The following is a 27,463-nucleotide window of genomic DNA, read 5'->3' as shown; positions in this document are numbered from 1 at the left end:
ATTTCTATACTAATGCTCTGCTAGTACTACACAAATACTATACAATTTCTATACTATACCAATACTATACTAATGCTATGCGATGCCACACTAACACTATACTAATACGATGCTAATATTATGCTAATGCTATGCTAATGCTACGCTCATACAATACTAGTGTTATACTGGTACTATACTAATTCTATGCAAATTCTATACTACACTAGCACTATACTAACTCAATACTATACTAATTATTTGCTATACTAATACTATACATGTACCATACTAATTCTATACCGTACTAGTGCTATACTAATTCTATACTATACTAATTATATTCTAATGCTATACTAATACGGTACTAATTCTATACCAATACTCTACTAATACTATGCTGTGATAATTCTATAGTATACTAATTCTATAGTATACTAATTCTATACTATACTAACCCTCTACCAATACTATGCTGTGCTAATTCTATACTATACTAAACTATACTAATTATATTCTATACTATACTAATACTCTACTGATACTCCGCTGTGCTAATTCTATACTATACTAATTCTATACTAATACTATACGAATTCTATGCTATAATTTTATACTATGCTAATTCGCTATTAATACTATACTAATTCTATAATATGCAAATTCTATACTAATACTATACTGTGCTAATGCTATGCTAATTCCATGCTATGCTAATTCTATACTATACAATACTAATTATGTGCTATGCTAATTATAACACTAATACTGCACTAATTCTATACTATACTAATGCTATGCTAATTCTATGCTCTAATAATTCTATACTTTTATTCTATACGATGCTAATTCTATACTATACGATGCTATACTAATTAGACGGTCACAAGACTAACTTCAAATAGGCACACACTCCTAGTTGTCACCCAGGTGACCTTTAGCCTAGTGTTGCGTCTGGTCACCCAGGGGACCTTTAGCCTAGTGTTGCGTCTGGTCACCCAGGGGACCTTTAGCCTAGTGTTGCGTCTGGTCACCCAGGTGACCTTTAGCCTAGTGTTGCGTCTGGTCACCCAGGTGACCTTTAGCCTAGTGTTGCGTCTGGTCACCCAGGTGACCTTTAGCCTAGTGTTGCGTCTGGTCACCCAGGTGACCTTTAGCCTAGTGTTGCGTCTGGTCACTCAGGTGACCTTTAGCCTAGTGTTGCGTCTGGTCACCCAGGTGACCTTTAGCCTAGTGTTGCGTCTGGTCACCCAGGTGACCTTTAGCCTAGTGTTGCGTCTGGTCACCCAGGTGACCTTTAGCCTAGTGTTGCGTCTGGTCACCCAGGTGACCTTTAGCCTAGTGTTGCGTCTGGTCACCCAGGTGACCTTTAGCCCAGTGTTGCGTCTGGTCACCCAGGTGACCTTTAGCCCAGTGTTGCGTCTGGTCACCCAGGTGACCTTTAGCCTAGTGTTGCGTCTGGTCACCCAGGTGACCTTTAGCCCAGTGTTGCGTCTGGTCACCCAGGTGACCTTTAGCCCAGTGTTGCGTCTGGTCACCCAGGTGACCTTTAGCCCAGTGTTGCGTCTGGTCACCCAGGTGACCTTTAGCCCAGTGTTGCGTCTGGTCACCCAGGTGACCTTTAGCCCAGTGTTGCGTCTGGTCACCCAGGTGACCTTTAGCCCAGTGTTGCGTCTGGTCACCCAGGTGACCTTTAGCCCAGTGTTGCGTCTGGTCACCCAGGTGACCTTTAGCCCAGTGTTGCGTCTGGTCACCCAGGTGACCTTTAGCCCAGTGTTGTGTCTAATCACTGGTCACCCAGGTGAGCTTTAGCCTAGTGTTGTGTCTGGTCACCCAGGTGACCTTAAGCCTAGTGTTGCGTCTGGTCACCCAGGTGACCTTTAGCCCAGTGTTGCGTCTGGTCACCCAGGTGACCTTTAGCCCAGTGTTGCGTCTGGTCACCCAGGTGACCTTTAGCCCAGTGTTGCGTCTGGTCACCCAGGTGACCTTTAGCCTAGTGTTGCGTCTGGTCACCCAGGTGACCTTTAGCCTAGTGTTGCGTCTGGTCACCCAGGTGACCTTTAGCCCAGTGTTGTGTCTGGTCACCCAGGTGACCTTTAGCCCAGTGTTGCGTCTGGTCACCCAGGTGACCTTTAGCCCAGTGTTGTGTCTAATCACTGGTCACCCAGGTGAGCGTGTGTATATAATGCAACTAATAAAGTGTGGAAAGAATGTCCTCCTGAAAGACAATAAATCAGTCAATGCTCTCTGTTGGTCCTCTAGGTGCTGAACGGGTCTTTTTCTCTGGAGCTTGTCAGTGAGAAGTACTGGAAGGTGAACAAACCCATGGAACTGTACTTCGCCCCCACCAAGGAGCACAAGTAGACCGCCTGGAGTACACCTGGGGGGTAGACCGCCTGGAGTACACCTGGGGGGTAGACCGCCTGGAGTACACCTGGGGGGTAGACCGCCTGGAGTACACCTGGGGGGGTAGACCGCCTGGAGTACACCTGGGGGGGTAGACCGCCTGGGGTACACCTGGGGGGGTAGACCGCCTGGAGTACACCTGGGGGGGTAGACCGCCTGGAGTACACCTGGGGGGGGTAGACCGCCTGGAGTACACCTGGGGGGGTAGACCGCCTGGAGTACACCTGGGGGGTAGACCGCCTGGAGTACACCTGGGGGGGTAGACCGCCTGGAGTACACCTGGGGGGGTAGACCGCCTGGAGTACACCTGGGGGGGTAGACCGCCTGGAGTACACCTGGGGGGTAGACCGCCTGGAGTACACCTGGGGGGGTAGACCGCCTGGAGTACACCTGGGGGGGTAGACCGCCTGGAGTACACCTGGGGGGGTAGACCGCCTGGAGTACACCTGGGGGGGTAGACCGCCTGGAGTACACCTGGGGGGGTAGACCGCCTGGAGTACACCTGGGGGGGTAGACCGCCTGGAGTACACCTGGGGGGGTAGACCGCCTGGAGTACACCTGGGGGGGTAGACCGCCTGGAGTACACCTGGGGGGGTAGACCGCCTGGAGTACACCTGGGGGGGTAGACATCCTGGAGTACACCTGGGGGGGTAGACCGCCTGGAGTACACCTGGGGGGGTAGACCGCCTGGAGTACACCTGGGGGGGTAGACCGCCTGGAGTACACCTGGGGGGGTAGACCGAATGATACCGTATTCCCTGTGTCCCAGGGTAGTGTCAGGAGGGAATAGGGTACCATTTGGATCACAGTTCTGGACGAGACCTGCCAGGAGGACTAGGTGTCTAATGGACACTATGGACTCACACTCTCCGTCTCTCCCCTTTTCTGATCTCTCCCTCTCCGTCTCTCCCCCTTCTGATCTCTCCCTCTCTCTCTCCCCTTTTCTGATCTCTCCCTCTCTGTCTCTCCCCTTTTCTGATCTCTTCCTCTCTCTCTCCCCTTTTCTGATCTCTCCCTCTCTCTCTCCCCTTTTCTGAGCTCTCCCTCTCCGTCTCTCCCCTTTTCTGATCTTTCTCTGCTATCTCCACCTCTCTGTTTAACCATGTCTGGTGTATATTAGTTGGTAACATGTTAGTGTATGGGGCCTACACAAGGAAAACCTGACTCATCCATCAGCATCTTCATAAGCATGGGGATGTAACTGCAGTGGTGGTGTTCAGGAGGGCAGCGCCCGGGTGGTGTTCAGGAGGGCAGCGCCCGGGTAGTGTTCAGGAGGGCAGCGCCCGGGTGGTGTTCAGGAGGGCAGCGCCCGGGTGGTGTTCAGGAGGGCAGCGCCCGGGTGGTGTTCAGGAGGGCAGCGCCCGGGTGGTGTTCAGGAGGGCAGCGCCCGGGTGGTGTTCAGGAGGGCAGCGCCCGGGTGGTGTTCAGGAGGGCAGCGCCCGGGTGGTGTTCAGGAGGGCAGCGCCCGGGTGGTGTTCAGGAGGGCAGCGCCCGGGTGGTGTTCAGTGTTGCACCCTACTAAACATCCCTGGTGTTGACCAGTGGCAGTTCATATCACCTGACTAAACTCTGAAACTAGGTCCCAAATGTCTGCTTATTCTCTATGTAGTGGACTGCTTGGACCACAGCCCTATAGACCCTGGTCTAAAGTAGTGCACTGCATATGGAGTAGGGGGCCATTTGGGATAACCTGAATGTATTATGACTTGCTGTCTGAAGGTGTTGTGGCTAGCCAGTTTTCCGGTCACATAGCCACTGTTGTCGGGTCCTCTTACTGAGTTAGTACCTGCTAGTTCCAGGGCTGTCTACCTTCTACCTGCTCTGGATAACTGGTTGCTTTTGGGACCTTGGATTGTCTTTTTGTATCTGGGGTTACGGGGAGCTGGGTTGGGTGATGGGAAGGGGTGGGAGGCTTTAGAAGGTCTATTACCTCTGTATACTCTGTCTTTTTGTGGAATATCAACAAGCTTGTTTTCTGTTAACCCGGGATCCTGTTGTGTCTGTTGGCATTGGATGTGTCTCAATTGGCAGCCTGTTCCCTGTTAAGTGCAATACACAGGGCTCTGGTCTAAAGTAGTGCACTATATAGGGAATAGGGCTCTGGTCTATAGTAGGGCACTACATAGGGAATAGGGCTCTGGTCTATAGTAGGGCACTATATAGGGAATAGGGCTCTGGTCTATAGTAGGGCACTATATAGGGAATAGGGCTCTGGTCTATAGTAGTGCACTATATAGGGAATAGGGCTCTGGTCTATAGTAGTGCACTATATAGGGAATAGGGCTCTGGTCTATAGTAGTGCACTATATAGGGAATAAGGCTCTGGTCTAAAGTAGTGCACTATATAGGGAATAGGGCTCTGGTCTATAGTAGTGCACTATATAGGGAATAGGGCTCTGGTCTATAGTAGTGTACTATATAGGGAATAGGGCTCTGGTCTATAGTAGTGCACTATATAGGGAATAGGGCTCTGGTCTATAGTAGTGTACTATATAGGGAATAGGGCCCTGGTCTAAAGTAGTTCACTATATAGGGAATAGGGCTCTGGTCTATAGTAGTGTACTATATAGGGAATAGGGCTCTGGTCTATAGTAGTGTACTATATAGGGAATAGGGCCCTGGTCTATAGTAGTGTACTATATAGGGAATAGGGCTCTGGTCTACAGTAGTGTACTATATAGGGAATAGGGCTCTGGTCTATAGTAGTGCACTATATAGGGAATAGGGCCCTGGTCTATAGTAGTGTACTATATAGGGAATAGGGCCCTGGTCTATAGTAGTGTACTATATAGGGGAAATATTTCCCTTTGGGACATTTAATAATGTGGTTGTCACCTGGCTGATCTGGTAGCCATGGAAAACATCTGATATGACCTAACGACATTCTATTAGACAGACTTCATCTCATTATTGCCCTTCTCTCTAGTCTGGTTGGCTCTCATTCTGTCGTCCTAGAGATGGTTATCATTTACAGCAGGGTTGGGGTCCTCTTCAGGCCGTGGAATAATCTCTGTACCTTCTGTCTCTGAGGAGGACCTCTCCTGTGACATCTTTAAGAAGCCAGAAGTTCTTCCAAAAGCACTCATAGAAAACTAAGAATGAAATGAGTAAGGATGAAATTGAGCCCAACCCTGTTTCACATTGACGTGATTATCTCAGCAGGCTCAAGTCTAGTTCAGTACAACATGGTATAGTAGTAACACCCTTTGTTCATTCATCTCAACCAGGAATGTATCACTCTGACCCCAACACACCTAAACTGTATGCAAGTTATCTGTCTGTGTACATAAACCAACCAGCTCTATTCATCACCTTCAAGCAAGCTTAATGAAGTGTGTGTGTGTGTGTGTGTGTGTGTGTGTGTAGGGACCCAAATTGTGTTTTCTCCCCCCCCCCCAACAAAAAAAAAATATTTCACAACGATGATACCATGGAAGAAACATTTACAAATATACCTTTTAAAAGCATGTTTGGTTATCATTATTTTTTACCATTTTCTTTGCATAAATATCAGTTTTTGTTTGGGAAAACTGCAAACTGTTTGGGAAATAAACTGCAAAATGTGTGTAAAACACGAGTCATGATATCTCAATGCTCCGGTGTGAAGTTTCCCCTAGGTACTGATCTAGGATCAGCTTTCCCTCCCCAGTCCTTCCCCTAACCATTAGTGAGGAAAATGTCAAACTGACCCAAGATCAGCATCTATGGAGCAACTTCACCCAACACTATTTTTCACCACCACCTCTTTAGAGGTGTGTTCAGGGGGAGGGGGGGGGGGGGGTTCCAAAATCTTTGTGGTACTTTTAAGGCTGGATCTGCAAACATTACTAGCCTTAATTCTTGAATCCTCTGTCCTGATTCTTCCATTTCCCATTCCTCACCTCCCTCTCAAAGAGCATTGGAGGAGACGAGGACGGAGGAAGCAAGGATTTGACAGCTAGTAGGGTCACCCTTGTTTTGGATGCTCTGGATCGACAGCATGTTCGAGTTCCCGCCAATATCCAGCAACTTCGCACAGCCATTGAAGAGGAGTGGGACAAAAATCAACAGCCTGATCAACTCTGTGTGAAGGAGATGTCACGCTGCACGATGCATACCAGATACTGACGGGTTTTCATATCCAAGCCCATACATTTAAAACAAACAAAGATCTGTGATCAACAGATACGTATCTCTATTCCCAGTTGTGATTATATAGATTTATAGATATAGATTATATAGAAATCCATAGATTAAGTGTGATCAACAGATACTTAATTTTTTTAAATTTTTATTTCACCTTTATTTAACCAGGTAGGCTAGTTGAGAACAAGTTCTCATTTGCAACTGCGACCTGGCCAAGATAAAGCATAGCAGTGTGAGCATACAACAAAGAGTTACACATGGAGTAAACAATTAACAAGTCGATAACACAGTAGAAAACAAAGGGGGGGGTCTATATACAATGTGTGCAAAAGGCATGAGGAGGTAGGCAAATAATTACAATTTTGCAGATTAACACTGGAGTGATGAATGATCAGATGGTCATGTACAGGTAGAGATATTGGTGTGCAGAAGAGCAGAAAAGTAAATAAATAAAAACAGTATGGGGATGAGGTAGGTGAAAAGGGTGGGCTATTTACCAATAGACTATGTACAGCTGCAGCGATCGGTTAGCTGCTCAGATAGATACGTATCTCTATTCCCAGTCGTGATTATATAGATTTATAGATATAGATTATATAGAAATCCATAGATTAAGGCTGAATTCATTTACATTGACTGATTTTCTTATGAACTGTACAATCTGTAAAATCTTTCAAATTGTTGCATGTTGCGTTTTTAATGTTTTTTTTTTTGTTCGGTGTAGAAACAGGTGAACAGTTTTGGAGCACTGAGCCACAGCAACAGGTGGCTGTGTTATGGATGGGTTGACCAATAAGGCACCAGACTACAGCCGTGTAGTTTTGAACCTAGGAGATGTATAGTTGTACAGGTTAGAAAACTGAGGTGCACAGGTGCTCTTAAAATCATTTTACTTTTACACAAAACTTTGACCATACATTTTATGTTTGCGTCACACGCTCTCCAACAAAAATAAAATGGCTCCTAACATCATTAAACATCGTCCCATCAAACAAACTTTTTTAACAATCTTCAAAGCTAGTACACAAAAGATCGTGGAAGGTATGTAGGTGTGGTGTATTGGAGTACGGTGGGGTGATGTGCGACTTGGTAGTGTGGCAGTCAGTGCAGTTAATGAGGGAGGACAATGTTTCGTTCTCTACGTTGCTTCGTTGGCGCAGCTTTGGCTGGAGGTACGTCGTTTACAAGGAGAAACGGGTTCCGATGGAGTGTCCTCGATCTACCTTCGCTGGTCTCTGGGCTGATTTTATTAACTGATGGAGAGAGAGTTGTCAATGATTTTGTTCTCTGAGTGTAGATGTTCCTCTCCCAGTATGTTTACGCAGACCACCTCTTTCACAGACTGAAGAACTACACCCCTTGCCTGCTTGTTGTAGCAGGCCGTGTTTCTGGAATCTGACTACTGTTTTCAGAAGCTATTTCATATGCTTCAGTCATCAGGTCTGCCCATTTCTCTCTGAACTAAATTGAACAAAAAATATAAACACAACATGTAAACTAGTAGAAAGAGGAGGAAGGGAAGCGCTACTAAGGTACACAATAGTATATTTTGGTAAAGTTTTGATCCCATGTTTCATGAGCTGAAATAAAAGAACCCAAAAATGTTCCATATGCACAAAAAGACATCCTTGTTTGCGAGCATTTCTCCTCCGCTATAACATAATAATCCAACCATCTGACAGGTGTGGCATATTAAGAAACTGATTGATGAGCATGGTCATTACACAGGTGCACCTTGTGCTGGGAAAATAAACGGCCACTCTAAAATGTCCAGTTTTTTCACACAGCACAATGCCACAGATGTCTCAAGTTGAGGGAGCCTGCAATTGGCATGCTGACTGCAGGAATGTCCACCAGAGCTTTTGCCAGATAATTTAATGTTAATTTCTCTACCATTAGCCTCCTCCACCATCATTTTAGAGAATTTGGCATTATGTCCAACTGGCCTCACAACCGCAGACAACGTGTATGGCGTCGTGTGGGCGAGGGGTTTGCTGATGTCAACGTTGTGAACAGAGTGGCCCTTGGTGGCGGTGGGGTTATGATATGGGCAAATATAGGCTACAGACAACAAGCAAAATAGCATTTTATTGATGGCAATTTGAATGCCCAGAGATACCGTGACGAGATCCTGAGGCCCATTGTCGTGCCATTCTACCATGGCCTGCGTACTCACCAGACATGTCACATATTGAGCATGTTTGGTATGCTCTGGATTGAGGTATAGGACAGCGTGTTCTAGTTCTCCTCAGAATGTGGGCAGGTAGCCAGGTAGACTAGTGGTTAGAGCGTTGGACTCTAACCACCAAGGTTGATCGACTCCCCGAACTGATAAGGTAAACATCCGTTGGTCTGCCCCTGAACAAGGCATTAACCCACTGTTCCTAGTCCGTCATTGAAAATAAGAATTTGTTCTTAACTGACTTGCCTAGTTAAATAAAGGTAAAATATATATATTTTAAATATCCATCAAATGGGATAACATTCCACAGGACACAATCAGCAGCCTGATCAACTCAATGTGAAGAAGATGTTGAGCTGCATGTTGGTCACACCAGATACTGACTGGTTCTGATCCATACCCCATGCCTATTATTTTAAAAGTTATCTATGATGTGAAATCAATACAGTTTTTTTTCTCAATTGATTGATTTCCTTATATGAACTGTAACTCAGTAAAAAAAAAAGAAATTGTTGAGTTTTATATTTTTGTTCTGTATAGTCTCTTCATCTGTGATCAACCTGAACAGCAGGTCTCTTAGCAGGTCAACAGGGAGATGAGGTCAGTATCAACCCTGAACAGCAGTTCTCTTAGCAGGTCAACAGGGAGATGAGGTCAGTATCAACCCTGAACAGCAGGTCTCTTAGCAGGTCAACAGGGAGATGAGGTCAGTATCAACCCTGAACAGCAGGTCTCTTAGCAGGTCAACAGGGAGATGAGGTCAGTATCAACCCTGAACAGCAGGTCTCTTAGCAGGTCAACAGGGAGATGAGGTCAGTATCAACCCTGAACAGCAGGTCTCTTAGCAGGTCAACAGGGAGATGAGGTCAGTATCAACCCTGAACAGCAGGTCTCTTAGCAGGTCAACAGGGAGATGAGGTCAGTATCAACCCTGAACAGCAGTTCTCTTAGCAGGTCAACAGGGAGATGAGGTCAGTATCAACCCTGAACAGCAGGTCTCTTAGCAGGTCAACAGGGAGATGAGGTCAGTATCAACCCTGAACAGCAGGTCTCTTAGCAGGTCAACAGGGAGATGAGGTCAGTATCAACCCTGAACAGCAGGTCTCTTAGCAGGTCAACAGGGAGATGAGGTCAGTATCAACCCTGAACAGCAGGTCTCTTAGCAGGTCAACAGGGAGATGAGGTCAGTATCAACCCTGAACAGCAGTTCTCTTAGCAGGTCAACAGGGAGATGAGGTCAGTATCAACCCTGAACAGCAGGTCTCTTAGCAGGTCAACAGGGAGATGAGGTCAGTATCAACCCTGAACAGCAGGTCTCTTAGCAGGTCAACAGGGAGATGAGGTCAGTATCAACCCTGAACAGCAGGTCTCTTAGCAGGTCAACAGGGAGATGAGGTCAGTATCAACCCTGAACAGCAGGTCTCTTAGCAGGTCAACAGGGAGATGAGGTCAGTATCAACCCTGAACAGCAGTTCTCTTAGCAGGTCAACAGGGAGATGAGGTCAGTATCAACCCTGAACAGCAGGTCTCTTAGCAGGTCAACAGGGAGATGAGGTCAGTATCAACCCTGAACAGCAGGTCTCTTAGCAGGTCAACAGGGAGATGAGGTCAGTATCAACCCTGAACAGCAGGTCTCTTAGCAGGTCAACAGGGAGATGAGGTCAGTATCAACCCTGAACAGCAGGTCTCTTTGCAGGTCAACAGGGAGATGAGGTCAGTATCAACCCTGAACAGCAGGTCTCTTAGCAGGTCAACAGGGAGATGAGGTCAGTATCAACCCTGAACAGCAGGTCTCTTAGCAGGTCAACAGGGAGATGAAGTCAGTATCAACCCTGAACAGCAGGTCTCTTAGCAGGTCAACAGGGAGATGAGGTCAGTATCAACCCTGAACAGCAGGTCTCTTAGCAGGTCAACAGGGAGATGAGGTCAGTATCAACCCTGAACAGCAGGTCTCTTAGCAGGTCAACAGGGAGATGAGGTCAGTATCAACCCTGAACAGCAGGTCTCTTAGCAGGTCAACAGGGAGATGAGGTCAGTATCAACCCTGAACAGCAGGTCTCTTAGCAGGTCAACAGGGAGATGAGGTCAGTATCAACCCTGAACAGCAGGTCTCTTAGCAGGTCAACAGGGAGATGAGGTCAGTATCAACCCTGAACAGCAGGTCTCTTAGCAGGTCAACAGGGAGATGAGGTCAGTATCAACCCTGAACAATAGGTCTCTTAGCAGGTCAACAGGGAGATGAGGTCAGTATCAACCCTGAACAGCAGGTCTCTTAGCAGGTCAACAGGGAGATGAGGTCAGTATCAACCCTGAACAGCAGGTCTCTTAGCAGGTCAACAGGGAGATGAGGTCAGTATCAACCCTGAACAGCAGGTCTCTTAGCAGGTCAACAGGGAGATGAGGTCAGTATCAACCTGAACAGCAGGTCTCTTAGCAGGTCAACAGGGAGACGTTCTAGAGTGACTGGGGTTGCCTTGCGAGGGGTAGGGAGACGTTCTAGAATGACCGGGGTTGCCTTGCGAGGGGTAGGGAGACGTTCTAGAATGACCAACGCCTGAAAGCTTCTGGAGAGTTCTGAAGAGCTCATTTTGGTCATGATGTAACTTTGACGGGTAATCAAACCTTGGGATGAAATCTTTAAGGATGCGTCCGGACTTGTTCTTTTTGGGGTAAGCCTGAGCGAACCTTGTAAAATGATCTACCACTACTAGGATATACTCATAGCCACCTCGGCTGGTTTCCAGTTGCAGGTAATCAATACAGACAAGCTCTCGGGGAAAGCTGTACTTGATGCTTCACAGCTTGGTAACTGGTTTATTTTTGCTTTATACAAAGACATCTCGTGACATATTCCTGTATCTTTATTCTCGTAAATGGCCAGTAAAATTGTTCCCTCGCGAGGTTGAGCACTCGTTCTGTAGCAAACGTCATCCTGTAGATGCTTCTGTTCCTTAACAGGCAAAACAAGCTGTCATTTTTCACCTGTCCTTCAATACAGTAATCCATCTTCCAAGTGAAGTTTACTCATGTAGTAATTTCCTTGTAAACCCGTTCGCTGTTCCTAGTGTGTCATTGTCAAGTGTCCTGCTGTCTACTTTCAAACTGATTACTTCTCCAATGGCCTGGTCCTCTCGCTGTGCTTCAGTCTCAGCCTACAGTATCTATGCTGCAATAGTCTATGTGCCTGAGGGCTGGAGTCTGTCTGTTATATCTGGTGTAATTCTCCTGTCATATCCGATGTCCTATGTGAATTCTAAGTATGCTCCCTCCCCTCCTGGAGGACCTAAGACCCAGGATCATGCCTCAGGACTACCTGGCCTGATGACTCCTTGCTGTCCCCAGTCCACCTGGTTGTGCTGCTGCTCCAGTTTCAACTGTTCTGCCTGCGGCTGTGGAACCCTGACTTGTTTCACCGGACGTGCTACCTGTCCCAGACCTGCTGTTTTCAACTCTCTCTCTCTCTACCGCAACTGCTGTCTCAACCTCTGAATGCTCGGCTGTGAAAAGCCAACTGACATTTACTCCTGAGGTACTGACCTGTTGCACCCTCTACAACCACTGTGATTATTATTTGACCCCGTGGCCCATAATGTAGGCCTATTAGAGTGGCCTTCCATCAAAAACAATGGAGAAAAATGCATCTCATAACATTTTAACATGGAAATAGATGTTCTATTGTTCAGTCTACAGTAGCAGCCAATGTGTGGTGTTCAATATAGGCCGACATTCCATGACACTTATGAAAAACACATGCAAGGCTTGACATGAACCTGTTTATCCACTTGTCCTTCAGACAAGAAGGTGACTGAATGTGTTGTTTGATGCAAGAAACCACTTTTAGAAAATAAAAATTCATTATTATTCCCGTACAATTATTACATAGAATCAGACAAATTATGCAACGCTCTGCCTATTGGCTACTTGGCTTATTCTATCCTTTCTCAAAATACAACACCGCCCCTTTAAGATAAAAAAGCTCTTTTGGCTTTTCAAAGAGGGCTAGAAATGTACATGTTTTGTACTTTCGTAGGAAGCAACCACTCCTCCATTGTTCACTAGAAAGTAGCTATAACTGGGCTAATAACTATCTAACTAGCAAAACATACACAGGTGGCTACAAGTAGCTCTCACTTTGATCTCAGAACAAGATCATCTACTCCCGACCGCTCGTACTGTAGCCTGAACACAGTGAACAGCAGGGATCCATATATGGCAATGGCTATTTGCATATAGGCCTACTGCAGCTCTGATTGGTAATTGGGCACCGGTCTGTAGAGCACAGTCTGAGTCCTGCCTATTAATAGAATCCAATGCGCTCTGCCAACAAGAACATCTCTTGCACAGTTAGTTTTGTTTCGGAATGTTACATTGAAAGTGGCTAATATTCTGTTGATTCGAGCACAATTCCCACAGTAGAGTGAAACGTTGACAGTCTCAAAAGAAGGTGAAGTTAAATCTTGTGCTTCTGGGCAGACATTTATGCGTCTCTGTGTGATATAGATTTTTTTTCCCTCTGGTTGCGAATTTAACTAATAGAAATTAGGTAAAACTGATTTGTTTCTCTGCATTAAAGTCCCCGGCCACTAGGAGCGCCGCCTCTGGGTGAGCAGTTTCCTGTTTGCTTATTTCCTCATACAGCTGACTGAGTGCGGTCTTAGTGCCAGCATCTGTCTGTGGTGGTAAATAAACAGCCACGAAAAATATAGATGAAAACTCTCTTGGCAAATAGTGTGGTCTTACAGCTTATCATGAGATACTCTACTTCAGGCAAAATCTAGAGACTTCCTTAGATTTCAAGATGACAGCAATCTGTAAGTCATTGAGAGAGGACATCAGTTCTGTGTGTGAATCCATGATAACAATGAGGGAGAAATCAGATTATCTCGAGGTACAATCAAGGCAGAACAACATGGTTGTGGACGGAAATGCAGAATCTCTACATGAGACCTGGATGGAGTCTGAGGACAAAGTGAGCAAAATGATCTCTGAGAAATTGAAAATGGACCACAGGAAGATTGAGGTGGAGCCCACAGGACTGGAAGACCCACCACCGGCCCAGGTCACAGGCCCAGGCCGATGGTGGTCAAGCTCCTGAGGTTCAAGGACAAGGTAGCTGTTCTGGAAAGAGCCAAGAACTTGAGAGGAACGTAATATTTACACATGTTAAGTTTGCTGAAAATAAACACAGTTGACAGTGAGAGGACGTTTCTTTTGTACAGATGGATTCTAGCCGTAATAAAGAGATGCTCTGCTTTTTTGACACCACACTCCACAAAGCAAGTTCTGCAGGCTCTAGTTTTGTCTAATCTTGATTATTGTCCAGTCGTGTGGTCCAGTGCTGCAAGGAAAGACCTAGTTAAGCTGCAGCTGGTCCAGAACAGAGCGTAACGTTCTGCTCTTCATTGTAATCAGAGGGCTGATATATATACAATGCCTGACAGTCTCTCTTGGCTAAGAGTTGAGGAGAGACTGACTGCATCACTTCTTCTTTATATAAGAAACATTTCATTTGTTTAAAATCCCAAATTGTTTGCATAGTATAATACACACAGCTCTGACACACACACTTACCCCACCAGACATGCCACCAGGGGTCTTTTCACAGTCCCCAAATCCAGAACAAATTAAAGAAAGCGTACAGTATTATATATGGGTGGCAGGTAGTGGTTAAAGTTTAAGGCCAGTAACCGAAAGGTTGCTAAATCGAATCCCCGAGCTGACAAGGAAAAAACTGTCGTTCTGCCCCCTGAACAAGGCAGTTAACCCACTGTTCCTAGGCCGTCATTGTTCTTAACTGACGTGCCTAGTTAAATAAAGGTTAAACAAAAAAAGTATAGAGTTCTTTTTTTTGCATGGAACTTCCATCTCAAATAAACAGCAAACCTGGTTTCAAAAAACAGATAAAGCAACACCTCACGGCACAACGCCTCTCCCCTATTGGACCCACGGCACAACGCCTCTCCCCTATTGGACCCACGGCACAACGCCTCTCCCCTATTGGACCCACGGCACAACGCCTCTCCCCTATTGGACCCACGGCACAACGCCTCTCCCCTATTGGACCCACGGCACAACGCCTCTCCCCTATTGGACCCACGGCACAACGCCTCTCCCCTATTGGACCCACAGCACAACACCTCTCCCCTATTGGACCCACAGCACAACACCTCTCCCCTATTGGACCCACGGCACAACGCCTCTCCCCTATTGGACCCACGGCACAACGCCTCTCCCCTATTGGACCCACGGCACAACGCCTCTCCCCTATTGGACCCACGGCACAACGCCTCTCCCCTATTGGACCCACGGCACAACGCCTCTCCCCTATTGGACCCACGGCACAACGCCTCTCCCCTATTGGACCCACGGCACAACGCCTCTCCCCTATTGGACCCACGGCACAACGCCTCTCCCCTATTGGACCCACAGCACAACTCCTCTCCCCTATTGGACCCACAGCACAACGCCTCTCCCCTATTGGACCCACAGCACAAAGCCTCTCCCCTATTGGACCCACAGCACAAAGCCTCTCCCCTATTGGACCCACAGCACAACGCCTCTCCCCTATTGGACCCACAGCACAACGCCTCTCCCCTATTGGACCCACAGCACAACGCCTCTCCCCTATTGGACCCACGGCACAACGCCTCTCCCCTATTGGACCCACGGCACAACGCCTCTCCCCTATTGGACCCACGGCACAACGCCTCTCCCCTATTGGACCCACGGCACAACGCCTCTCCCCTATTGGACCCACAGCACAACGCCTCTCCCCTATTGGACCCACGGCACAACGCCTCTCCCCTATTGGACCCACGGCACAACGCCTCTCCCCTATTGGACCCACGGCACAACGCCTCTCCCCTATTGGACCCACAGCACAACGCCTCTCCCCTATTGGACCCACAGCACAACGCCTCTCCCCTATTGGACCCACAGCACAACGCCTCTCCCCTATTGGACCCACAGCACAACGCCTCTCCCCTATTGGACCCACAGCACAACGCCTCTCCCCTATTGGACCCACAGCACAACGCCTCTCCCCTATTGGACCCACGGCACAACGCCTCTCCCCTATTGGACCCACAGCACAACGCCTCTCCCCTATTGGACCCACAGCACAACGCCTCTCCCCTATTGGACCCACAGCACAACGCCTCTCCCCTATTGGACCCACAGCACAACGCCTTTCCCCTATTGGACCCACAGCACAACACCTCTCCCCTATTGGACCCACGGCACAACGCCTCTCCCCTATTGGACCCACAGCACAACGCCTCTCCCCTATTGGACCCACAGCACAACGCCTCTCCCCTATTGGACCCACAGCACAACGCCTCTCCCCTATTGGACCCAGATAGTTGGTGTGTATGCATTGATATGTAGGCCACGTGGGCCTTTTTAAATATGTATGTAGTTCTGTCCTTGACCTGTTCTTGCCGAATAATGTTCTGTATTATATCGTTCTGTATTATGTTTCATGTTCTGTGTGGATCCCAGGAAGAGTAGCTGCTGCTTTTGCAACAGCTAATGGAGATCCTAATGAAATAATACTTGGTATCACATCTATGGACCAATGTCTCTCAACATTTTCCAGACATACAACAATATTGACCAATGAACATTCAGATTGAAAACTTGGTACAATATTGACCAATGAACATTCAGATTGAAAACTTGGTACAATATTGACCAATGAACATTCAGATTGAAAACTTGGTACAATATTGACCAATGAACATTCAGATTGAAAACTTGGTACAATATTGACCAATGAACATTCAGATTGAAAACTTGGTACAATATTGACCAATGAACATTCAGATTGAAAACTTGGTACAATATTGACCAATGAACATTCAGATTGAAAACTTGGTACAATATTGACCAATGAACATTCAGATTGAAAACTTGGTACAATATTGACCAATGAACATTCAGATTGAAAACTTGGTACAATATTGACCAATGAACATTCAGATTGAAAACTTGGTACAATATTGACCAATGAACATTCAGATTGAAAACTTGGTACAATATTGACCAATGAACATTCAGATTGAAAACTTGGTACAATATTGACCAATGAACATTCAGATTGAAAACTTGGTACAATATTGACCAATGAACATTCAGATTGAAAACTTGGTACAATATTGACCAATGAACATTCAGATTGAAAACTTGGTACAATATTGACCAATGAACATTCAGATTGAAAACTTGGTACAATATTGACCAATGAACATTCAGATTGAAAACTTGGTACAATATTGACCAATGAACATTCAGATTGAAAACTTGGTACAATATTGACCAATGAACATTCAGATTGAAAACTTGGTACAATATTGACCAATGAACATTCAGATTGAAAACTTGGTACAATATTGACCAATGAACATTCAGATTGAAAACTTGGTACAATATTGACCAATGAACATTCAGATTGAAAACTTGGTACAATATTGACCAATGAACATTCAGATTGAAAACTTGGTACACATCTACACATGTTCCAAACACTGTCAAGACATATTCACATCGACCACACGGCGGCACTATAACGGGCAAATTATATCTCTTGATCTGTTTGATAGTGATGGACACATTTCACTTTACATCTGGTAAGAAGAGCTCCTGGAGATTATACATATGCCTTTGTTGGCAAGAAACATTTTATTGGTGTAGAGGCTATGTTGTGGGAGGGTTATTTTCCATTGCCAGAATGATGCACAACCCAGGGAGTTCAACCAATACACAGACTCTCAATGTTGTTTCCCAAAGCTAACTTAGAGGTATCAGTCAGGTTAGCTGTCCTCTACCTACTGACTTAGAGGTATCAGTCAGCTTAGCTGTCTTCTACCTACTGACTTAGAGGTATCAGTCAGGTTAGCTGTCTTCTACCTACTGACTTAGAGGTATCAGTCAGGTTAGCTGTCCTCTACCTACTGACTTAGAGGTATCAGTCAGGTTAGCTGTCCTCTACCTACTGACTTAGAGGTATCAGTCAGCTTAGCTGTCTTCTACCTACTGACTTAGAGGTATCAGTCAGGTTAGCCAACAACTGTGAATCCCATATCAGGATGTTGTGTCTCCAGTACTGATGTTATGTGTCCACCGCAACGCTTACGATGCACAAAGACAGAGCTGCATCATCGTCCATATCACAGTTGGGAAATATTCAGGCAGACACAATTCTCAGAACAACCTATAACGCAGTGGAAAATCAGACCAAACATACAGGATAGTGATTCTGATAGATGACAGAGCATCATGCATTTCCTCTGAATTTCTCTGCTTGGTGGGTGGGGAACCCCGTGTTATTGGTTGTTCTGAGAATTGTGAGAACTGCCTGAATATTGCCCAACTGTGGTTTTGATGATAATGCAGCTCTGTCTTTGTGCATCGTAGGCGTTAAAGCAATGAATCAGTACCAATCTATCATTCTATCAATGAATCAATACCAATCTATCACTCTATCAATGAATCAATACCAATCTATCACTCTATCAATGAATCAATATGAATCTATCACTATATCAATGAATCAATACCAATCTATCACTCTATCAATGAATCAATACCAATCTATCACTCTATCAATGAATCAATACCAATCTATCAATGAATCAATACAAATCTATCACTCTATCAATGAATCAATACCAATCTATCACTATATCAATGAATCAATACCAATCTATCACTCTATCAATGAATCAATACCAATCTATCACTATCAATGAATCAATACCAATCTATCAATGAATCAATACCAATCTATCACTCTATCAATGAATCAATACCAATCTATCAATGAATCAATACCAATCTATCACTCTATCAATGAATCAATACCAATCTATCACTCTATCAATGAATCAATACCAATCTATCACTCTATCAATGAATCAATACCAATCTATCACTCTATCAATACCAATCTATCACTCTATCAATGAATCAGTACCAATCTATCAATGAATCAATGAATCAATACCAATCTATCACTCTTTCTGTTGAAGCAAATGCACTGGTGTTAATCATCCTGTGTTATTGGCTTTGCTCTAGCCATATAGACTCATAACAACCAAATGAGAAGATGGTTGAGAATCCTGGCTCCATTGCTGTTGGCTTACATTTCACTGCTGCTTTTGATGCTGTAGTGATCCTTGCTATATGAGCCACGTTACAGTTCCTATCAACTGGATTAACCCAAGTGGAGCTTTGCAAATGGTGGTTACCTTTCACACCAGCGTCTCAGGTTGAGTTCTCTGCCCCACCATTCACTACAATGCTATTGCTCATAAAAAACGTCTTAACACACCTGGAAACTTGGTTGGCCTTTGAGGACAAGTTCTTAGTTAGTATTAAAGTGAAAAGCTCAAGTCAAATTCAGTAGGATAGTAGACCTAGCTGGTCTATAGGTTCCAGTAGGATAGTAGACCTAGCTGGTCTATAGGTTCCAGTAGGATAGTAGACCTAGCTGGTCTATAGGTACCAGTAGGATAGTAGACCTAGCTGGTCTATAGGTTCCAGTAGGATAGTAGACCTAGCTGGTCTATAGGCTCCAGTAGGATAGTAGACCTAGCTGGTCTATAGGCTCCAGTAGGATAGTAGACCTAGCTGGTCTATAGGTTCCAGTAGGATAGTAGACCTACCTGTAGGTCTATAGGTTCCAGTAGGATAGTAGACCTACAGGTAGGTCTATAGGTTCCAGTAGGATAGTAGACCTAGCTGGTCTATAGGTTCCAGTAGGATAGTAGACCTAGCTGGTCTATAGGTTCCAGTAGGATAGTAGACCTACCTGTAGGTCTATAGGTTCCAGTAGGATAGTAGACCTAGCTGGTCTATAGGTTCCAGTAGGATAGTAGACCTAGCTGGTCTATAGGTACCAGTAGGATAGTAGACCTAGCTGGTCTATAGGTTCCAGTAGGATAGTAGACCAAGCTGGTCTATAGGTTCCAGTAGGATAGTAGACCAAGCTGGTCTATAGGTTCCAGTAGGATAGTAGACCTAGCTGGTCTATAGGTACCAGTAGGATAGTAGACCTAGCTGGTCTATAGGTTCCAGTAGGATAGTAGACCTAGCTGGTCTATAGGTACCAGTAGGATAGTAGACCTAGCTGGTCTATAGGCTCCAGTAGGATAGTAGACCTAGCTGGTCTATAGGTTCCAGTAGGATAGTAGACCTAGCTGGTCTATAGGTACCAGTAGGATAGTAGACCTAGCTGGTCTATAGGTTCCAGTAGGATAGTAGACCTACCTGTAGGTCTATAGGTTCCAGTAGGATAGTAGACCTACAGGTAGGTCTATAGGTTCCAGTAGGATAGTAGACCTAGCTGGTCTATAGGTTCCAGTAGGATAGTAGACCTAGCTGGTCTATAGGTTCCAGTAGGATAGTAGACCTACCTGTAGGTCTATAGGTTCCAGTAGGATAGTAGACCTAGCTGGTCTATAGGTTCCAGTAGGATAGTAGACCTAGCTAATATATAGGTTCCAGTAGGATAGTAGACCTAGCTGGTCTATAGGTTCCAGTAGGATAGTAGACCTAGCTGGTCTATAGGTACCAGTAGGATAGTAGACCTAGCTGGTCTATAGGTACCAGTAGGATAGTAGACCTAGCTGTAGGTCTATAGGTTCCAGTAGGATAGTAGACCTAGCTGGTCTATAGGTTCCAGTAGGATAGTAGACCTAGCTGGTCTATAGGTTCCAGTAGGATAGTAGACCTAGCTGGTCTATAGGTTCCAGTAGGATAGTAGACCTAGCTGGTCTATATGTTCCAGTAGGATAGTAGACCTAGCTGGTCTATAGGTTCCAGTAGGATAGTAGACCTAGCTGGTCTATAGGTTCCAGTAGGATAGTAGACCTAGCTGTAGGTCTATAGGTTCCAGTAGGATAGTAGACCTAGCTATAGGTCTTTGTCCTCCTTGGCACTCAGCCAGTTACTTCCTGTGTTCTGGTGAATCACGTCCCCTCTGTCCTTCCCGTCTTCAAGGGTGCAGGGTGGTGAAAGCCATAGCTCCCTGGGGCCCCATGGTACCACTTCTTCTTTCTCACACACACATCCCTCTCTTTCTGTGTGCTCAAGGATGAATCAGAGCATTCGCATTAAGTGTTTTCACAGCAGACTAAATTCACTCCCTGCGGTCAGGGTCAAGTGTGTGTTCCTGAAAGAGTATGAATTAGGTATAGTCTCACAGCTAGCCGTTAGCCAGGTAGTCTGACAGCTAGCCGCTAGCCAGGTATAGTCTGACAGCTAGCCGTTAGCCACGTAGTCTGACAGCTAGCCTTTAGCCAGGTATAGTCTGACAGCTAGCCGTTAGCCAGGTAGTCTGACAGCCAGCCATTAGCCAGGTAGTCTGACAGCTAGCCGTTGGCCAGGTAGTCTGACAGCCAGCCATTAACCAGGTAGTCTGACAGCCAGCCGTTAGCCAGGTAGTCTGACAGCTAGCCTTTAGCCAGGGCCCTTTGTAGTGCCCTACTTTTAACCAGGGCCCTTTGTAGTGCCCTATTTTTAACCAGGGCCCTTTGTAGTGCCCTACTTTTAACCAGGGCCCTTTGTAGTGCCCTACTTTTAACCAGGGCCCACAGGGTTCTATATCGGAATAGGATGCCATTTGGGGCTCAGACATTGACTATTGTCTCATGACTTGTGGTTCGTGTAAAATACGCAGAACATATATTTTTTTAAACACCACGGTGTTTTCTGCGAATCGTAAACCCTGACATAGTGAGTACATATTGGCTGATCGAATGTGTCAGTGCACCTCCCATTCACTAGAAAAGTGTTGAAATGTCTCGACAACATCCGTTGATAGAGAAAAAAAAAGCTGTCATGTGACAGAGACTGTCATGTTATTAAATAGCAGACCCAGTCGTACAGAACACTCCACTCTGCTATAGGACGTCTGTATGTCAGTCACAACCCAACTGGGACCATGACAACCATCATGATAACAGTACTGATGCTCTTCATTCAAACCACCCTGGGGGCTCCTGAAACAGGTATGTTGTTCATCTCATTGGTTATTAGTTTACACCTGAAACAGGTATGTTGTTCATCTCATTCGTTATTAGTTTACACCTGATACAGGTATGTTGTTCATCTCATTGGTTATTAGTTTACACCTGAAACAGGTATGTTGTTCATCTCATTCGTTATTGGTTTACACCTGAAACAGGTATGTTGTTCATCTCATTGGTTATTGGTTTACACCTGAAACAGGTCTGTTGTTCATCTCATTGGTTATTAGTTTACACCTGAAACAGGTATGTTGTTCATCTCATTGGTTATTAGTTTACACCTGAAACAGGTATGTTGTTCATCTCATTGGTTATTAGTTTACACCTGAAACAGGTCTGTTGTTCATCTCATTGGTTATTAATTTACGCCTGAAACAGGTCTGTTGTTCATCTCATTGGTTATTAGTTTATCTCTAACTCCTGTCATGTCTTGTACTGGCAGCTTAATATCATAACCATTTGCTGATCTATTTTTAAATGTGTAGTGTCGCCCTATGACAGTGTTGTGTAGCCCTATGACAGTGGTGTGTAGCTCTATGACAGTGTTATGTAGCCCTATGACAGTGGTGTATAGCTCTATAACAGTGTTATGTAGCCCTATGACAGTGGTGTATAGCTCTATAACAGTGTTATGTAGCCCTATGACAGTGTTATATAGCTCTATAACAGTGTTATGTAGCCCTATGACAGTGTTTTATATAGCTCTATAACAGTGTTATGTAGCCCTACGACAGTGTGTTATATAGCTCTATAACAGTGTTATGTAGCCCTATGACAGTGTTATATAGCTCTATAACAGTGTTATGTAGCCCTATGACAGTGTTATGTAGCCCTATGCCAGTGTTATATAGCTCTATAACAGTGTTATGTAGCCCTATGACAGTGTTATGTAGCCCTATGGCAGTGTTATGTAGCTCTATAACAGTGTTATTTAGCCCACTGACAGTGGTGTATAGCTCTATTACAGTGTTATGTAGCCCTATGACAGTGTTATTTAGCTCCATAACAGTGTTATGTAGCCCTATGATAGTGTTTTATATAGCTCTATAACAGTATTATGTAGCCCTATGACAGTGTTACATAGCTCTATAACAGTGTTATGTAGCCCTATGGCAGTGGTGTATAGCTCTATAACAGTGTTATGTAGCCCTATGACAGTGTAATATAGCTCTATAACAGTGTTAAGTAGCCCTATGACAGTGTTATATAGCTCTATAACAGTGTTATGTAGCCCTATGACAGTGTTATGTAGCCCTATGGCAGTGTTTTGTAGCTCTATGACAGTGGTGTATAGCTCTATAACAGTGTTATGTAGCCCTATGACAGTGGTGTATAGCTCTATAACAGTGTTATGTAGCCCTATGATAGTGTTATATAGCTCTATAACAGTGTTATGTAGCCCTATGAAAGTGTTGTGTAGCCCTATGACAGTGGTGTATAGCTCTATAACAGTGTTATGTATCCCTATGGCAGTGTTATATAGCTCCATAACAGTGTTATGTAGCCCTATGATAGTGTTTTATATAGCTCTATAACAGTGTTATGTAGCCCTATGACAGTGTTATATAGCTCTATAACAGTGTTATGTAGCCCCATGACAGTGTAATATAGCTCTATAACAGTGTTATGTAGCACTATGACAGTGGTGTATATAGCCCTATGGCAGTGTTATGTAGCCCTATGATAGTGTTTATATAGCTCTATAACAGTGTTATGTAGCCCTATGACAGTGTTATATAGCTCTATAACAGTGTTATATAGCCCTATGACAGTGTTATGTAGCCCTATGACAGTGTTATATAGCTCTATAACAGTATTATGTAGCCCTACGACAGTGTTATATAGCTCTATAACAGTGTTATGTAGCCCTATGACAGTGTTATGTAGCCCTATGACAGTGTTATATAGCTCTATAACAGTATTATGTAGCCCTACGACAGTGTTATATAGCTCTATAACAGTTATGTAGCCCTATGACAGTGTTATGTAGCTCTATAACAGTGTTATATAGCCCTACAACAGTGTTATATAGCCCTACAACAGTGTTATGTAGCCCTATGACAGTGTTATGTAGCTCTATAACAGTGTTATATAGCTCTATAACAGTGTTATGTAGCCCTATGACAGTGTTATGTAGCTCTATAACAGTGTTATATAGCTCTATAACAGTGTTATGTAGCTCTATAACAGTGTTATGTAGCTCTATAACAGTGTTATATAGCTCTATAACAGTGTTATGTAGCTCTATAACAGTGTTATGTAGCCCTATGACAGTGTTATGTAGCTCTATAACAGTGTTATATAGCTCTATAACAGTTATGTAGCTCTATAACAGTGTTATATAGCTCTATAACAGTGTTATGTAGCCCTATGATAGTGTTATATAGCTCTATAACAGTGTTATGTAGCCCTACGACTGTTAAAAAGGCCTTATGCTAATGTTATGTAGCCCTATAACAGTGTTATGTAGCCCTACGACTGTTAAAAAGGCCTTATGATAGAGGGTTCAATTAAAGTGTTCAAATTTTCGCCTATTATGTCAATGCTGGTTAGTGATTGTTCTAATTTTTCTTTGTAGACAGTCCCTTCATCCTCTTCAATGCAGAAAGTGGCATTAGACAGGAGCTGGCACGCTGGGTGTCAGGTGGACGTCTCTACTACACCAACAACAGGAAGTGTGCTGGGGTTTCTGGGAAGACAGAGGGTAGTACGCTGGTGTATTCTGACTGTGATGAGAAGAGCCTCCTCCAGCAGTGGGAGTGCAGTAACAACACACTGCTCACACTGAAAGGGCAGACTCTGTACCTGCACATCAACGACAACAATGATCACGTGCTGTCCAGAGACACGGGGCCTCGGAGTCGCTGGACCATCTCTGGAACAACGGACGGCCCCTGCTCAAGGACCCACAGAGGTACGGGATTAGAGTCACAAGGTTCTCATTTATTAGGATTCTAAAATTAATTTTAGACAAAATGGACAAAGTCTCAACACACAACACAAGAAGCAAAAAAGTATATTATATATTTTACAGGTTAAATATAACTACATCAGACAGTATATTTTATAGATTACAGGTTAAATATAACTACATCAGACAGTATATTTTATAGATTACAGGTTAAATATAACTACATCAGACAGTATATTTTTATTGAAATGTTGACATATTGACATTTTTCCCACAACGTACAGTAACACAGGGACACATTCAGCCAGTATATTTTATTGAAAAAAATGACCAATTTTTGGAGAAGAGAAAGAGACACTCACAGAGAAAGAGAGACACACTCACAGAGAAAGAGAGACACTCACAGAGAAAGAGAGAGACACTCACAGAGAACAAGAGAGACACTCACAGAGAAAGAGACACACTCACAGAGAAAGAGAGAGAGACTCACAGAGAAAGAGAGACACTCACAGAGAAAGAGACACACTCACAGAGAAAGAGAGAGACACTCACAGAGAAAGAGAGAGACACTCACAGAGAAAGAGAGAGACACTCACAGAGAAAGAGAGAGACACTCACAGAGAAAGAGAGAAACACTCACAGAGAAAGAGAGAGACACTCACAGAGAAAGAGAGAGACACTCACAGAGAAAGAGAGAGACACTCACAGAGAAAGAGAGAGACACTCACAGAGAAAGAGAGAGAGACACACTCACAGACACAGAGAAAGAGACACACTCACAGAGAGAGAGACACACTCACAGAGAAAGAGAGAGAGACACACTCACAGAGAAAGAGAGAGACACTCACAAAGAAAGTGAGAAACACTCACAGAGAAAGAGAGAGACACTCACAGAGAAAGAGAGAGACACTCACAGAGAAAGAGAGAGACACTCACAGAGAAAGAGAGAGACACTCACAGCCAGTATCCCGTAAGAGTGTTAGTATAGAAAGCCATGTTCCCCAACAAGGTCACACAGGGAGGCAAGATGGCAGACACACTAATATAGTAAAACCCTTTGGGTCTAAAACCCACGTCACACGGAGCACTGAACTACATACAGATCACACAGTAACCAGTAACCACTGTCCCCTTTTCAGAACTCTTTACCATCGAAGGAAACGCATTTGGGCGTCCCTGTCAGTTTCCTTTCCTGTACAAAGACCAATGGTATGGAGACTGCACCTTGGTAGACTCCTCTGATAGACGGCTTTGGTGTGCCATTGAAACAAACTACCGAGACAATGAACTGTGGGGCAACTGTCCATCCAAATGTGAGTATTACATCTATTTCTTACTGTGTCAATATACTTAGCTGTTAGATGCCTCTCTCTCTCTCTCTCTCTCTCTCTCTCTCTCTCTCTCTCTCTCTCTCTCTCTCTCCCTGTGTCTCTATCTCTCTCTTTCGCTCACATTCTCTCATTCTCTCTATCTCATTCTCTCGCTCTCTCTCTCATTCTCTCTCTCTCTGTCTCTCTCTCAATTCAATTCAATTCAATTCCAATTCAATTCAATTCAATTCAATTCAAGGGCTTTATTGGCATGGGAAACATGTGTTAACATTGCCAAAGCAAGTGAGGTAGACAACATACAAAGTGAATATATAAAGTGAAAAACAACAAAAATTAACAGTAAACATTACATATACAGAAGTTTCAAAACAGTAAAGACATTACAAATGTCATATTATATATATATATACAGTGTTTTAACAATGTACAAATGGTTAAAGGACACAAGATAAAATAAATAAGCATAAATATGGGTTGTATTTACAATGGTGTTTGTTCTTCACTGGTTGCCCTTTTCTCGTGGCAGCAGGTCACAAATCTTGCTGCTGTGATGGCACACTGTGGAATTTCACCCAGTAGATATGGGAGTTTTTCTAAATTGGATTTGTTTTCGAATTCTTTGTGGATCTGTGTAATCTGAGGGAAATATGTCTCTCTAATATGGTCATACATTGGGCAGGAGGTTAGGAAGTGCAGCTCAGTTTCCACCTCATTTTGTGGGCAGTGAGCACATAGCCTGTCTTCTCTTGAGAGCCATGTCTGCCTACGGCGGCCTTTCTCAATAGCATGGCTATGCTCACTGAGTCTGTACATAGTCAAAGCTTTCCTTAATTTTGGGTCAGTCACAGTGGTCAGGTATTCTGCCGCTGTGTACTCTCTGTGTAGGGCCAAATAGCATTCTAGTTTGCTCTGTTTTTTTGTTAATTCTTTCCAATGTGTTAAGTAATTATCTTTTTGTTTTCTCATGATTTGGTTGGGTCTAATTGTGCTGCTGTCCTGGGGCTCTGTAGTGTGGGTTTGTGTTTGTGAACAGAGTCCCAGGACCAGCTTGCTTAGGGGACTCTTCTCCAGGTTCATCTCTCTGTAGGTGATGGCTTTGTTATGGAAGGTTTGTGAATCGCTTCCTTTTAGGTGGTTGTAGAATTTAACAGCTCTTTTCTGGATTTTGATAATTAGTGGGTATCGGCCTAATTCTGCTCTGCATGCATTATTTGGTGTTCTACGTTGTACACGGAGGATATTTTTGCAGAATTCTGCGTGCAGAGTCTCAATTTGGTGTTTGTCCCATTTTGTGAAGTCTTGGTTGGTGAGCGGACCCCAGACCTCACAACCATAAAGGGCAATGGGCTCTATGACTGATTCAAGTATTTTTAGCCAAATCTTAATTGGTATATTGAAATTTATGTTTCTTTTGATGGCATAGAATGCCCTTCTTGCCTTGTCTCTCAGATCGTTCACAGCTTTGTGGAAGTTACCTGTGGCGCTGATGTTTAGGTCAAGG

General features: G+C 44.5%; 2 protein-coding genes across 4 annotated transcripts in view; both read left to right on the top strand.

Moving 5' to 3' along the window:
• Nucleotides 1-5,957, top strand: part of rnf2 (ring finger protein 2) — a 40,645-nt gene extending 34,688 nt beyond the window's left edge. For both annotated transcript variants that reach the window (XM_031806947.1, XM_031806948.1), the window contains exon 8: nt 2,242-5,957. In XM_031806947.1, the coding sequence (XP_031662807.1) occupies nt 2,242-2,343 (102 nt within the window). In that variant the 3' untranslated portion in view covers nt 2,344-5,957. The remainder of the gene's footprint in view (nt 1-2,241) is intronic.
• A 15,606-nt stretch (nt 5,958-21,563) lies between these two features.
• The window catches only part of LOC109884865 (macrophage mannose receptor 1-like), a 58,658-nt gene continuing 52,758 nt past the window's right edge, over nt 21,564-27,463 (top strand). For both annotated transcript variants that reach the window (XM_031806946.1, XM_031806945.1), the window contains exons 1-3: nt 21,564-21,702; nt 24,299-24,634; nt 25,771-25,944. In XM_031806946.1, coding sequence (XP_031662806.1) covers nt 21,636-21,702; nt 24,299-24,634; nt 25,771-25,944 — 577 coding nt within the window. In that variant the 5' untranslated portion in view covers nt 21,564-21,635. The remainder of the gene's footprint in view (nt 21,703-24,298; nt 24,635-25,770; nt 25,945-27,463) is intronic.

Source organism: Oncorhynchus kisutch, linkage group LG27, assembly GCF_002021735.2.
Source record: "Oncorhynchus kisutch isolate 150728-3 linkage group LG27, Okis_V2, whole genome shotgun sequence".
NCBI classification, from domain to species: Eukaryota; Metazoa; Chordata; class Actinopteri; order Salmoniformes; family Salmonidae; genus Oncorhynchus; species Oncorhynchus kisutch.
The sequence above is the reverse complement of the archived record's forward strand: the minus strand, read 5'-3'. Positions and strand labels throughout refer to the sequence as shown.